The following is a 15619-nucleotide window of genomic DNA, read 5'->3' as shown; positions in this document are numbered from 1 at the left end:
CACCTCTGTTTCCAAGATGGCAGAGGTCTGGAGCACACTGGAGGAGCTCTGGACACCTCCCAGGGGAGGTGCAGGTCAGGGGAGTGGTCACTCCCCTTTCCTTTGTCCAGTTTCGCGCCAGAGCAGGGCTAAGGGGTCCCCTGAACCGGTGTAGACTGGCTTATGCAGAATTGGGCACATCTGTGCCCAAGAAAGCATTTCCAGAGGGTGGGGGAGGCTACTCCTCCCCTGCCTTCACACCATTTTCCAAAGGGAGAGGGTGTAACACCCTCTCTCAGAGGAAGTCCTTTGTTCTGCCATCCTGGGCCAGGCCTGGCTGGACCCCAGGAGGGCAGATGCCTGTCTGAGGGGTTGGCAGCAGCAGCAGCTGCAGTGAAACCCCAGGAAGGGCAGTTTGGCAGTGCCAGGGTCTGTGCTACAGACCACTGGGATCATGGGATTGTGCCAACTATGCCAGGATGGCATAGAGGGGGCAATTCCATGATCATAGACATGTTACATGGCCATATTCGGAGTTACCATTGTGAAGCTACATATAGGTAGTGACCTATATGTAGTGCACGCGTGTAATGGTGTCCCGCACTCACAAAGTCCGGGGAATTGGCCCTGAACAATGTGGGGGCACCTTGGCTAGTGCCAGGGTGCCCTCAAACTAAGTAACTTTGCACCTAACCTTTACCAGGTAAAGGTTAGACATATAGGTGACTTATAAGTTACTTAAGTGCAGTGTAAAATGGCTGTGAAATAACGTGGACGTTATTTCACTCAGGCTGCAGTGGCAGGCCTGTGTAAGAATTGTCAGAGCTCCCTATGGGTGGCAAAAGAAATGCTGCAGCCCATAGGGATCTCCTGGAACCCCAATACCCTGGGTACCTCAGTACCATATACTAGGGAATTATAAGGGTGATCCAGTAAGCCAATGTAAATTGGTAAAATTGGTCACTAGCCTGTCAGTGACAATTTGAAAGAAATGAGAGAGCATAACCACTGAGGTTCTGATTAGCAGAGCCTCAGTGAGACAGTTAGTCACTACACAGGTAACACATTCAGGCACACTTATGAGCACTGGGGCCCTGGAGAACAGGGTCCCAGTGACACATACAACTAAAACAACATATATACAGTGAAAAATGGGGGTAACATGCCAGGCAAGATGGTACTTTCCTACAGGCGGGGGCCGGGATAAGTCTGTATTTAGGGCGGGTGGGGGGTCGAGTTTTTAGGTGCAGGGTGGGGGGTTAGGGTATTTTTGTATTTGGGGGTTGAGGTAATTATGTTTTTAGAGGGGGTAGGGGCGGGTTTTTAGGTGTGGAGGTCAGGGTAATTTTGTATTTAGAGTGGGTGGGAGGGTCGGGTTTTTAGGGGTGGGGATGGGGGTTTGGGGTAATTTTGTATTTAGGGTGGGGGGTGGGTTATTAGGGGTGGGTGTGTGGGGTAATTTTGTATTTAGGGCGGGGTGGGCTTTTATGGGCGGGGGTCGGGGTAATTATGTATTTAGGGCAGGTTGGGAGTCAGGTTTCTTAGGGGTGGGGTGGGGTGTTAGGGTAATTTTGTTTTCAGGGCAGGGGGCGGTTGGGTTTTTAGGGGTGAGGGTGGGGGTTTGGGGTAGTTTTGTATTCAGGGCAGGTGGGAGGGTTGGGTTTTTAGGGGCGATGTGGGGGGTTGCGGTACTTTTGTGTTTAGGGCGGGTGGGGGCGGGTTATTAGGGTTGGGGGGTCGGGGTAATTTTGTATTTATGGCGGGTGGGTTTTTAGTGGTGGGGGTAAGGGTAATTTTGTATTTAGGGCGGGTTTGGGGTAATTTTGTATTCAGGGCAGGCGGGGTCGGGTTTTTAGGGACGGGGTAATTTTGTTTTTAGGGGTTCAGTAGTTTTATTTTTGGGGTTGGGGGTCGGTTTTAGGACTCAGGGAGGGTGGGGGTATTGGGGTAGATTTTAAAGGTGGGGAGGTCGGGGTACATCTGTTTTTAAGGGTGGGTGAGGGGTCAGGTAATTTTATTTTTAGAGGTTGGATTGTTTTATTGTTGGGGTGGAGGTTGGTTTTAGGGCTCAGGGTGGATGGTGGTATCGGGGTCGTTTTTAAGGATGGGGATCAGTGTACTTCTGTTTTTAGGGTGGGGGTTGGCATGCTAGAACCATGCATGCCTTTACATTGATTTTTCATTGTAAAGGCATGCATGGTAAAGGCATGCTTGGAAACAACGCAGTCGTTGTTCGGACCGCGTTGTTCAGGCATGCATCGTTGCCGCATGAATGGTTCCATCATACAACCGTACAAAGTGTGCTCTGGCCCCGGGCGCAGCCTTACAGGGCCCCCTGACAGAGCCGGTTCTGGTCTGCCACACTCTGGCCCTGAGGACCTTGATTAATTCTTGAACAGGTTGTTTGAAATACTGTTTTCCTTTCATTTATTTTTGTGTGGGATGTGTGTGAGTCTAGTACAGTCATTTTGCAGAGGAATGTTGTGTTTGTTTCATGCTTTATAAAAAAGTTTCTTTTACATCAAGACAGAACCTCACATCTGAGAACTGGGGGGGGCGTCACAGAGATTATTGCAGTAACATTACTGAGCAGCTGCTGTGTTACAGTATTGAAAACACACGTCACTGCCCCTGAATATTAGATGTAATTAGGTTTAGAATGTGGCCCAGTGTGTCTGTCAGTGACCTGGACAAAGAGGGCAGGAAAGAGCTGAAACTGGATCATACATTCAAAAATGTTCCAAACAGGGGACCTGATATAGGTCTGTCCCAGGGCCCTCCAAATCCTTAAGAGGTCCCTGATTGTCGAGGCAACGACTGGTGCGTTCCAGGGAAGCCAGAGGAAGATGGCGGCGGAAGTCGAGGCTCAGAACTCGTGGGAAGAGATGGGACATTTCAACAAACCCTGGTCACATGCACGACAAAGGACCCTGCAGCCCCCCCCCCCCCCCCCCCAACACACACACGCCTGGCCCTTGTGTGTAAGTAGGACCCCGCTTTATGGTGTCTGTTAACAATGCTCTGTGTGTCTATTCATAGTTGTGTTTTTATTCAACATACTGTTATGTATCCATATTTAATGAGTGTTGTGTAAACCAGTGGCCTGGCAGCACGAGTGATTAACCCTTTATGGAAGAGGTGACGCCGCCCTCCCCGGGTGCCTGGGGGTCCAGCACTCACTCCGAGCAGCCACACGTAACACGAAAACACACGCACTGTGCACCACACACGAGTAACTCAGGGTACCTCAGGGCGCCCCAGCCGCTCGTTTCACCCCTTGTGGCGTGAGTCTGCGCGTCATGTATGACACACAGGCACTCCCAGCCCCCACCGCCCGGAGGTTCACATGTGTGACCTTGAGTGGGACCTCTCAGGGGGACACAGAAAGGCTTGTTGACTCTGGTTTAGGCTCAGCCCTGGAGTCCTGCTCTGGGACGTTTCACAATTGTTTACTCGCACCCTTTGTTTCAATCAGGCCCAGGTCAGTGGTGTAACCAAAGTTAAGGGGGTCCCGCAAAGTACCTGTAGGGGCCCCTCTGCCACCTGGACCCAGTCAGGGGCCTGCCGCCTATTCACCGTGGGCTGTGCTGAGGGGTTCCCCTGGACCCTCCCCTCCCGACCACCACCACGGGGGCTGCGGCGGCCTTTGTTACGCCATAGGCCCATGTGTTCTGAGGGGCACCTCAATGATTTTCTGCTGCAGAGAAATGATGCTCCTGTGTGCAGCGCAGCTCCGAAGTACTGGGACATTTTTCAGGCTCTCCTTTCCATCTGCCTCTAAAATCTATTGTTTTTTTAGAGCCTTTTGAAAGTTTCACTGGAAAATGCACATTTTTTTCCTGCTTCGTGGGGCAAACGTTCGAGGAAAACCCCGAAACCTTTTTTTTTTTTTTTTTTAGCGTCTCTGTCGCCCTCTCCTGCTCCACTGTGGTGGGTCTAATCACCAAGGTAACTTATACTTGTGAGTAATTTACACGCGTAATTTACTCTTGCACTTTTGAGTAAATTTACTCCCTTTGGTTACTCACAAAAACCCGATTGTAAAGTTACTCAAAAGGGTAAACTTACACTTCTCTGTTCCCTCAAAACAGCGGTGAAGCCAATTTGTAAGCGTAGCTTCCTGCTGCCAAAAGAAACAGCTGACAGCGCAGCGCCACACATGGCCACTACTGGTACGGCATTCGACCCAAATCCCCAAGTGCATCCCCCGTACCTGTAGACGTAAGCGTACTTCTCCCGGTAGTTGCTGCGCCCCAGGTGGTCGGATACCAGGACGTTGTAAGGCAGGCCGGTTGCCCTGGAAGCAAACACAGACAGCAGACAATGCTGTTTAATACACCCGTTTCACATAATCGTCTGTATCGTGGTCGCAACAGGCGGAAGGGGTTTTACACCCAGCACAACAAGCCCACACTATGACATCATCCATTTGGGGTGCTGCCCTTGACACAATACAAAATGGGCACACATCAAAACTGCACAATACAGCATCATGGGTTGGTGAGCAAGGGCAAAGTTAGAGACCAAGTAGGGGTTGTGTATCGAGACTTGGAAAGGAAATGAGTGAGTCCAGCTGGGATGAGAGGCCATCTACTGGGATATTCAATGGCAGGAAATCTATCTTACCTTAAATAAAGACTACCTCTAAACCAAGGCGCTATTCACAAAGGTAAAATTCACACATGCAGATTCACTCACTCGTACATTTACCCTCACACTTTGCAGTAACTTTAATACTTTGGATATTCACCATTTGCAAGTGTAAAGTTACTTCAACTTGTAGACCTACATATCTCCTCGGCCTCAGATGGAGTGCCGTCGTAGTGCACAACCATACCATCACTGCCGGTGACCTTACAGCTGAATGTTACATTCCACATGCTTGGCAGAGACCTCCACATCCGCGGTGGAGACTTCTGCAACCAGGGCAGAGACCTCCACATCCGGGGTGGAGACTTCTGCAACCAGGGCAGAGACCTCCACATCCGCGGTGGAGACTTCTGCAACCAGGGCAGAGACCTCCACATCCGCGGTGGAGACTTCTGTAACCAGGGCAGAGACCTCCACATCCGCAGTGGAGACTTCTGCAACCAGGGCAGAGACCTCCACATCCGAGGCAGAGACTTCTGCAACCAGGGCAGAGACCTCCACATCCGCGGTGGAGACTTCTGCAACCAGGGCAGAGACCTCCACATCTGCGGTGGAGACTTCTGCAACCAGGGCAGAGACCTCCACATCCGCGGTGGAGACTTCTGCAACCAGGGCAGAGACCTCCACATCCGAGGCAGAGACTTCTGCAACCAGGGCAGAGACCTTCAGATCCGGGGTGGAGACTTCTGCAACCAGGGCAGAGGCCTCCACATCCGGGGTGGAGACTTCTGCAACCAGGGCAGAGACCTCCACATCCGCGGTGGAGACTTCTGCAACCAGGGCAGAGACCTCCACATCCGCGGTGGAGACTTCTGCAACCAGGGCAGAGACCTCCACATCGGAGGCAGAGACTTCTGCAACCAGGGCAGAGACCTCCACATCCGCGGTGGAGACTTCTGCAACCAGGGCAGAGACCTCCACATCCGGGATGGAGACTTCTGCAACCAGGGCAGAGACCTCCACATCTGGGGTGGAGACTTCTGCAACCAGGGCAGAGACCTCCACATCCGCGGTGGAGACTTCTGCAACCAGGGCAGAGACCTCCACATCCAGGGCGGAGACTTCTGCAACCAGGGCAGAGACCTCCACATCCGAGGCAGAGACTTCTGCAACCAGGGCAGAGACCTCCACATCCGCGGTGGAGACTTCTGCAACCAGGGCAGAGACCTCCACATCCGGGATGGAGACTTCTGCAACCAGGGCAGAGACCTCCACATCCGGGGTGGAGACTTCTGCAACCAGGGCAGAGACCTCCACATCCGCGGTGGAGACTTCTGCAACCAGGGCAGAGACCTCCACATCCAGGGCGGAGACTTCTGCAACCAGGGCAGAGACCTCCACAGAGACCTCCACATCCGGGGCGGAGACTTCTGCAGCCGGGGTGGAGTCTTCTGCAACCAGGGCAGAGACCTCCACATCCGGGGTGGAGACTTCTGCAACCAGGGCAGACACCTCCACATCCGTGGTGGAGACTTCTGCAACCAGGGCAGAGACCTTCAGATCCGGGGTGGAGACTTCTGCAACCAGGGCAGAGGCCTCCACATCCGGGGTGGAGACTTCTGCAACCAGGGCAGAGACCTCCACATCCGCGGTGGAGACTTCTGTAACCAGGGCAGAGACCTCCAGATCCGGGGTGGAGACTTCTGCAACCAGGGCAGAGACCTCCACATCCGCGGTGGAGACTTCTGTAACCAGGGCAGAGACCTCCAGATCCGGGGTGGAGACTTCTGCAACCAGGGCAGAGACCTCCACATCCGCGGTGGAGACTTCTGCAACCAGGGCAGAGACCTCCACATCTGCGGTGGAGACTTCTGCAACCAGGGCAGAGACCTCCAGATCCGGGGTGGAGACTTCTGCAACCAGGGCAGAGACCTCCACATCCGGGGCGGCGACCTCTGCACGCAGGTTCATGAGTAGGATTTAGTAGTGCTACAAAGAGCAGTTTGTGAATTTCCTCCTGAATAGTCCGCAGCCAAAGTATGGCGGTCTGCAACCATGGATGCATGGGTTAATGCATGTGCATCTTGGCACCAGGGAACTATGAGCATTGCCTCTGCTTGGGCAAAGTGCTTATGAATGTGTTTTGCTTTAAGGCCAGTTTCACTCCCTTGTGGTTTCCCTGGTTGAGTGGGAGGTAGGCTCAAAGGCTAGAGGTCATCCATCTCCCACAGGACAGTGACCACTTCCTGGGGGGAGGGGAACAGGAAGCGGCCGCGCAGAAAGAGCCCTCAGACAGAGGATAGCGATAGGTCTCTATAGGCAGAAAAGCTTGTCCATTCCCAGCCGAACACGTTCTTGGAAAAGGATTTGATGTAAATTTAAAATGACAAGAAAACAGCAAAATTGCTCATCTGGCAATACATGATTATATAGAAAGTAAAATTGTACCATGAGGTCATATTTAATTAGCCATGAAGAGAACATGTATACAAACATTTTCCACTCATTTCTGAAAACCATAAATATACAGTATATATATATATGCCATAATAAACCTCATAAGTAGACCCCACACTTCAAACTTTTCACATAAATAATTGCAATAAGACAAACAATAAATACATCACTGCAATAGGAAAAAACAAAAACAAGGGGATTAAACAATAAGGGTAAAAGTCTATTTTTCAGAGGCCATCAAAGAAGACGAAGCCACAGTAAAACACTCTCAGCAAAAATCAACCTCTGTCATGTCAAAATTAGTCGACGTTTCGGCCTCTTTCACCGACTCTGTAGGACCTTCCTCAGGACTGCGCGAGGGCCAATATTGTTCTAGCAGGCAGCGGCCATCAAAAGACAAGAAGTGTTTTTGACAAACTACTGTACACATCAGCAGGGGAAGAGGCAAGTGGTACTCACTGACTGAGCTCTCGTACCAGGCTGATGATGGCCTCATTCTCTGCGCTCATCACCTCCTGGATGCTGATCAGCTCATAGCGCCGCAGGATCTGAGGGAAAGAGAAGAGGGTCCAGACAGGGCCGGCCCTGGAGTTATGCTGCACGGTGTGAAGATGCTCAACGACAACCCCTAGCAACCCCTCCTTGTGCACATACATACACACACACACCCAAGTGCACGTTAAAATATGTATATACATACACACATGCAAACACACACACACACCCTGTGTCTGCATACACAAACATACAGACACACACAAACACTGCATGCATACACACACACACACAGGTGCACGTTAACACATGTATATACACACACAGATACACACATACAGACAGAGTGTGCGAGCATACACATACACACACACACACACACCCTGTGTCTGCATACACAAACATACAGACAAACACAAACGCTGCATGCATAGACACACTGAGGGTGCATACATCAACACATACACACACAGAAGTGCATGTGCAAACACATACACACACAGGTCCTCCAGGAGTGTTCTGCAGAGGGTAAGTGAGCAGTACATTTCATTGGTCATGCAAGAGTGCGCAGGAGACAGCATGCTGAGTGTGTCTCGGGTACTGCAAGAGTGCGCAATGGAGCGTGGTGGCCTGCAACACTGAACGTTAGATGGCGAGTAGTGTAGTATATTTCCGTGGTCCAGCGAGAGTGTGCAGTAGAAGGTGAGTGTGTGATGTATGTCCCTGGTCCCCGGATAGATTAGAGGGCATGTGAAGTATGTGTCTCTGGTCCTGCAAGAGTGTGTAGTAGAGAGTGAGTGTGTGATATATGTCCCTGGTCCCTGGATAGATTAGAGGGCACGTGAAGCTTGTGTCTCTGGTCCTGTAAGAGTGCGCAGTAGTGGGAGAGTGTGTGATGTATGTCCCTGGATAGATTAGAGGGCACATGACGTATGTGTCTCTGGTCCAGCAAGAGTGTGCAGTAGAGGGTGAGTGTGTGATGTATGTCCCTGGTCCCTGGATAGATTAGAGGGCACGTGAAGTATGTGTCTCTGGTCCTGTAAGAGTGCGCAGTAGTGGGAGAGTGTGTGATGTATGTCCCTGGATAGATTAGAGGGCACATGACGTATGTGTCTCTGGTCCAGCAAGAGTGTGCAGTAGAGGGTGAGTGTGTGATGTATGTCCCTGGTCCCTGGATAGATTAGAGGGCACGTGAAGTATGTGTCTCTGGTCCTGCAAGAGTGCGCAGTAGATGGTGAGTGTGTGATGTATGTCCCTGGCCCCTGAATGGATTAGAGGGCACATGACGTATGTGTCTCTGGTCCTGAAAGAGTGTGCAGTAGAGGGTGAGTGTGCAATGTATGTCCCTGGTCCCTTAATAGATTAGAGGGCACGTGAAGTATGTTTCTCTGGTACAGTAGAGTGAGAGTGTGTGATGCATGTCCCTGGTCCCTGGACAGATTAGAGGGCACATGACGTATGTGTCTATGGTACTGCAAGAGTGTGCAGTAGAGGGTGAGTGTGTGATGTATGTCCCTGGTTCCTGAATAGATTAGAGGGCACGTGAAGTATGTGTCTCTGGTCCTGCAAGAGTGCCCAGTAGTGAAAGTGTGTGATGTATGTCCCTGGTTCCTGAATAGATTACAGGGCACGTGAAGTATGTGTCTCTGGTCCTGCAAGAGTGCGCAGTACTGGGAGAGTGTGTGATGTATGTCCCTGGTCCCTGGATAGATTAGAGGGCACCTGAAGTATGTGTCTCTGGTCCTCCAAGAGTGTGCAGTAGAGGGAGAGTGTGTGATGTAGGTCCCTGGTCCCTGAATAGATTAGAGGGCACGTGAAGTATGTGTCTCTGGTCCTGCAAGAGTGTGCAGTAGTGGGAGAGTGTGTGATGTATGTCCCTGCTCCCTGAATAGATTAGAGGGCACGTGAAGTATGTGTCTCTGGTCCTGCAAGAGTGCGCAGTAGTGGGAGAGTGTGTGATGTATGTCCCTGGATAGATTAGAGGGCACGTGAAGTATGTGTCTCTGGTCCTGCAAGAGTGCGCAGTAGAAGGTGAGTGTGTGATGTAGGTCCTTGGATAGATTAGAGGGCACCTGAAGTATGTGTGTCTGCTCCTGCAAGAGTGTGCACTAGAGGGTGAGTGTGTGATGTATGTCCCTGGTCCCTGAATAGATTAGAGGGCATGTGTAGTATGTGTCTCGGGTACTGCAAGAGTGTGCAGTAGTGGGAGAGTGTGTGATGTATGTCCCTGGTCCCTGAAGAGATTAGAGGGCACGTGAAGTATGTGTCTCTGGTCTTGCAAGAGTGTGCACTAGAGGGTGAGTGTGTGATGTATGTCCCTGGCCCCTGAATAGATTAGAGGGCACGTGAAGTATGTGTCTCTGGTCCTCCAAGAGTGTGCAGTATAGGGAGAGTGTGTGATGTATGTCCCTGATCCCTGATTGGGTTACAGGGCACGTGAAGTATGTGTCTCTGGTCCAGTAGTCGGAGAGTGTGTGATGTATGTCCCTGGTTCCTGAATAGATTAGAGGGCAGGTGAAGTATGTGTCCCTGGTCCTGTAAGAGTGCGCAGTAGAGGGTGAGTGTGTGATGTATGTCCCTGGATGGATTAGAGGGCACGTGAAGTTTGTGTCTCTGGTCCTGTAAGAGTGTGTAGTAGTGAGAGTGTGTGATGTATGTCCCTGCTCCCTGAATGGATTAGAGGGCACATGACGTATGTGTCTCTGGTCCTCCAAGAGTGCGCAGTAGTGGGAGAGCGTGTGATGTATGTCCCTGGATAGATTAGAGGGCACATGAAGTATGTGTCTCTGGTCCTGCAAGAGTGTGCAGTAGAGGGTGAGTGTGTGATGCATGTCCCTGGTCCCTGGATAGATTAGAGGGCACGTGAAGTATGTGTCTCTGGTCCTCCAAGAGTGCGCAGTAGAGGGAGAGTGTGTGATGTATGTCCCGGGTCCCTGGATAGATTAGAGGGCACGTGAAGTATGTGTCTCTGGTCCTCCAAGAGTGTGCCTGCGAGGAAGAGTGTGTGATGTATGTCCCTGGTCCCTTAATAAATTAGAGGCACCTGAAGTATGTGTCTCTAGTCCCGCAAGAGTGCGCAGTAGTGGGAGAGTGTGTGATGTAGGTCCCTGGTTCCTGAATAGATTAGAGGGCACATGACGTATGTGTCTCTGGTCCTGCAAGAGTGCGCAGTAGAGGGTGAGCGTGTGATGTATGTCCCTGGATAGATTAGAGGGCACATGAAGTATGTTTCTCTGGTACAGTAGAGGGAGAGTGTGTGCTGCATGTCCCTGGTCCTTGGATAGATTAGAGGCACATGACGTATGGGTCTCTGGGCCTGCAAGAGTGTGCAGTAGAGGGTGAGGGTGTGATGTATGTCCCTGGTCCCTGAATGGATTAGAGGGCACATGACGTATGTGTCTCTGGTCCTGCAAGAGTGTGCAGTAGAGGGTGAGTGTGTGATGTGTGTCCCTGGCCCCTGAATAGATTACAGGGCACGTGAAGTATGTGTCTCTGGTCCTGCAAGAGTGTGCACTAGAGGGTGAGTGTGTGATGTATGTCCCTGAATAGATTAGAGGGCACGTGAAGTATGTGTCTCTGGTCCTGCAAGAGCGTGCAGTAGTCGGAGAGTGTGTGATGCATGTCCCTGGTCCCTGGATAGATTAGAGGGCACGTGAAGTATGTGTCTCTGGTCCTGCAAGAGTGTGCAGTAGAGGGTGAATGCGTGATGTATGTCCCTGATCCCTGAATAGATTAGAGGGCACGTGAAGTATGGGTCTCTGGTCCAGCAAGAGTGCACCTGCGTGGGAGAGTGCGTGATGTATGTCCCTGGTCTCTGGATAGATTTGAGGGCACGTGAAGTATGTCTCTCTTGTCCTGCAAAAGTGCACCTGCGAGGGAGAGTGTGTGATGTATGTCCCTGGTCCCTGAATGGATTAAAGGGCACGTGAAGTATGTGCCTCTGGTCCTGCAAGAGTGTGCAGTAGTGGGTGAGTGTGTGATGTATGTCCCTGATCCCTGAATGGATTAAAGGGCACGTGAAGTATGTGTCTCTGGTCCCGCAAGAGTGCGCAGTAGAGGGTGAGTGTGTGATGTATGTCCCTGGGCCATGAAGAGATTAGAGGGCACGTGAAGTATGTGTCTCTGATCCTGCACGAGTGTGCAGTAGTGGGGGAGTGTGTGATGTGTGTCCCTGGTCCCTGGATAGATTAGAGGGCACGTGAAGTATGTGTCTCTGGTCCTGCAAGAGCGTGCAGTAGTGGGAGAGTGTGTGATGTATGTCCCTGGTCCCTGGATAGACTAGAGGGCACATGAAGTATGTGTCTCTGGTCCTGCAAGAGTGATTAGAGGGCACGTGAAGTATGTGTATAAGTACTTGAATTGGTCCCTCACTGCTGCTTGCAGAGGTGTCTTCAATTGCAATAGACAGTTCATAAAATTATTTACTGGCCTCAAAAATACTCAATTGGATCAGTAATTTGGGTCAGTAAATAGCACAGCTGGGCCCCAAGAAGTTTAGATTTTTATTTACTACAAATGTAAGTTTCTTTCACATGTAAACTACTGTAAAACTTGAATTTAGAAATGATGCGCACTTTTCCTTGAAAGTCGGTAAACTGGACAAGCTGCTTGTATTGTGCGAGGCTCTGGGCGTCCTTAAGGGGGCGCCAGGGAGATCTCCCTCCCACAGGGTCAGTGCAGCCACCCCCATGTCACGTGATCAGCTCGCAATACTTTTTTGTTTTGTAGAAACAGATCTCTCTTGCAAAAGAAAACAGCGACGGATGACCCCGACACACGGGATGTTTCTCACATGGAAATCTTACACTTTGTCTCTTTGTACATCATGTGCAGTAAGAGCGACCGCCCCCGGGTGATGCCTCCGTTTGCATAAATGTGGCGTTAGCCGCTCTGCGACACGTCTAATACATCTGGGGCCAGATGTATCATCACAGCCCTTTGCGATTTGGAAATAGCGATTTTTAATAAATTGCTATTTCCGACTCGCAAAGGGCCATGTATCACATTTGCGATTCGGTAATAGCGATTTCTTAAAAATCGCAAATGCTATTACCGAATCGCAAATCACGAGACCGGTCCTATTCGCAGCTATGGGGCTGTTGGCCCATAGCTGCGAATTTTTTGCATTTCCAAAATTGCAATTTCTGAACCAGAAATCGCAATTTTGGAAATGCAAAAGCCCAGGGTGCTGGGGGCCTAAGGCCCCCTCTACTGCACCCCAAAAATGTTTTGGGGGACATGTAAGGTGCACACATGCCAAAAGGGCATGTGTGCTTTACATGTTCAATTTAAAAATGCATTATAAATGCATTTTGAAATTTTGTACCAGGTTACCACCTGGTTTCGTTTAATGGTATTTTTTGAATGTGCAAAATGACATTCTGCGAAAAATTGCAATTTGCGATTTTTTGCAGCATCGCCTTGCGATGTGGTTTTGCGAATCGCAAATTGCGACTCACAAAACCAGGTCGCAACACAAGAAATCGCAATTTTCGCGATTTCTTATTTGTGGTCTGCGAATGCCTTTCATGCATCACAGACCACTTTTTTGCACTCGCAAACGGCCGAATTTTGCGATTCGCACCGTTTGCGAGTGCAAACAAATTTCATACATCTGGCCCCTGATTCCTTATCGCAGAAAATCTGCACCAATCGTCAATTTGATCCTTTTCTTTGACATGATTTTTCTTGGACAGATCTTTCCCCAACATTAACTATTTATCAACCAGTGCTCTCTTTCCTTTGCTGTGGGGTGTCGGTGTTTGTTTGTGCTAGCTAGATGGATAACTTTTCTGTTCTAGGGGACACAGTAAGCAGAGTTCTTGGGGTAAAGGTTACATTCACTTCAGGCATCGTTCAGTGGTTGCCACGTCCTGGCACAACCACAGCCACATTGTAAACAAAGGATCTACCAGTACAGAGTGTGTGCCACAGTCAAGCCAACACTGTGAGGGGCACAACCCCATTGTAAACAAAGGATCTACCAGTACAGAGTGTGTGCCACAGTCAAGCCAACACTGTAAGGGGCGCAACCCCATTGTAAACAAAGGATCTACCAGTACAGAGTGTGTGCCACAGTCAAGCCAACACTGTAAGGGGCGCAACCCCATTGTAAACAAAGGATCTACCAGTACAGAGTGTGTGCCACAGTCAAGCCAACACTGTAAGGGGCGCAACCACATTGTAAACAAAGGATCTACCAGTACAGAGTGTGTGCCACAGTCAAGCCAACACTGTAAGGGGCGCAACCACATTGTAAACAAAGGATCTACCAGTACAGAGTGTGTGCCACAGTCAAGCCAACACTGTAAGGGGCGCAACCCCATTGTAAACAAAGGATCTACCAGTACAGAGTGTGTGCCACAGTCAAGCCAACACTGTGAGGGGCGCAACCCCATTGTAAACAAAGGATCTACCAGTACAGAGTGTGTGCCACAGTCAAGCCAACACTGTAAGGGGCGCAACCCCATTGTAAACAAAGGATCTACCAGTACAGAGTGTGTGCCACAGTCAAGCCAACACTGTAAGGGGCGCAACCCCATTGTAAACAAAGGATCTACCAGTACAGAGTGTGTGCCACAGTCAAGCCAACACTGTAAGGGGCGCAACCACATTGTAAACAAAGGATCTACCAGTACAGAGTGTGTGCCACAGTCAAGCCAACACTGTGAGGGACGCAACCACATTGTAAACAAGGATTCTTAACGCCCAACACTACCAGCACAGTGTGTGTGACCACAGTCTGCAATCTCACCCAAGAACGCACAAAAGTGAAAAGCAATTCTAATGACGCAACCCTCCAACTAACGTGAAATCTGACCGTAAACCCCCGCTCTAAGCTTGGTCTTAACCTTCATTTTAAATATGCTAATGTTGGTAACAAGAAAAGTTTTACATAACTTTTCAGCATAAAATGTCTGCTTTACAAAGTATCTCAAAGTTACATCTTGGTGTTTGTATTTGAGGTGTTTTTGTTACGTGCTTTACCCCGTGGACCCTGGGAGCCTGGTGTCTGTCTGCGTCCAGGGTCTTTTAACAAAGGGTGGGTTTAGGTGGCCAAGTGGTGTTAGTAAGGAGATGAGCAAATACAGCTGTGCCGTTATGTCTCAGCTTTCATAGAGTGGGATGTGATTATATATGTTACATTATATTATAGGTGTTAGATTATAATATATATGTTATATAGACTAGATAATTTCATATTATATTATAGTATATTACATTACATTATATTATATTCGATAATATCATATTATATTAGATTAGTTAATTTATCTTATATATGTTAAATTACATTCTCTGTGTTAAATTATATTATACATGGTAAATTATATTCTATTGTATTATATCATATTATATTATATATGTTGAATTATATGTTATATTATATTATTTTATATATGTCAAATTATATTATATTATATTACATTATATTATATTGTATATGTTCAATTATACTATATATGGTGAATTATATTATATTTATTATGTTGTACTATATAATATTATTATATTATATATGTTAAATTATATTATATATGTTATATCATATTATATATGTTTAATTATATTATATATGTTATAATATGTTATATTTTATTATGATATGTTATAATATTATATTATATACATTAAATTATATTATATACGTAACATTTCATATTATATTATATTATATTATATGTATTTACCTGCCAGTCTCTCTGTCTACAAAGAGGGTTTAACCACATTTAGCCAACTTTTAAAAGTAGGAATGGAGATGTGCACCAATCAGCTCCATTCCTGCTCTGGCCTGGAACGGCTCACCGGGGCGTATCTGGACATTGCATGACAGCCTTCGCTTCCTAGCAGGCCGCCACCAGCGCCTGATGACCGGGCTAGTCTAGTCTGTTCGAGCACACATGGTCTAGGGTTTACGCAATGATGGGAGGTCCTGTGGGTAAGTTGGGATGTGATTGGCAGCTAACTTGGACTGATGCCTAGTGGGCTGGTTGAGTATTGAGTATCCGGTTAGCTGTCCGATGGATTAGAGAGATCACGCTTAGTTGGTTATTTTGCTGGGATTTCATCCATTGAGACTGACCTTCTCCACTCGACT

At 48.8% G+C, this 15619-nt stretch overlaps 1 protein-coding gene across 2 annotated transcripts in view; it reads right to left on the bottom strand.

The window, feature by feature from the left end:
- LOC138260899 (deoxyribonuclease-1-like) overlaps positions 1–15619 on the bottom strand; it is a 75973-nt gene that overhangs the window by 48805 nt on the left and 11549 nt on the right. For both annotated transcript variants that reach the window (XR_011199029.1, XM_069209380.1), the window contains exons 3-4: positions 7486–7574; positions 4193–4276 (exon numbers count right to left, since the gene is read on the bottom strand). Coding sequence is in view for 1 of the 2 variants with exons in the window: in XM_069209380.1 (XP_069065481.1) it covers positions 4193–4276; positions 7486–7574 (173 nt within the window). In the remaining variant the exon portion in view is untranslated. The remainder of the gene's footprint in view (positions 1–4192; positions 4277–7485; positions 7575–15619) is intronic.

This window comes from Pleurodeles waltl, chromosome 10 (assembly GCF_031143425.1).
Source record: "Pleurodeles waltl isolate 20211129_DDA chromosome 10, aPleWal1.hap1.20221129, whole genome shotgun sequence".
In the NCBI taxonomy this organism is placed as follows: Eukaryota; Metazoa; Chordata; class Amphibia; order Caudata; family Salamandridae; genus Pleurodeles; species Pleurodeles waltl.
Note: the sequence above shows the minus strand (reverse complement) of the source record. Positions and strands in the feature narration are given on the sequence as shown.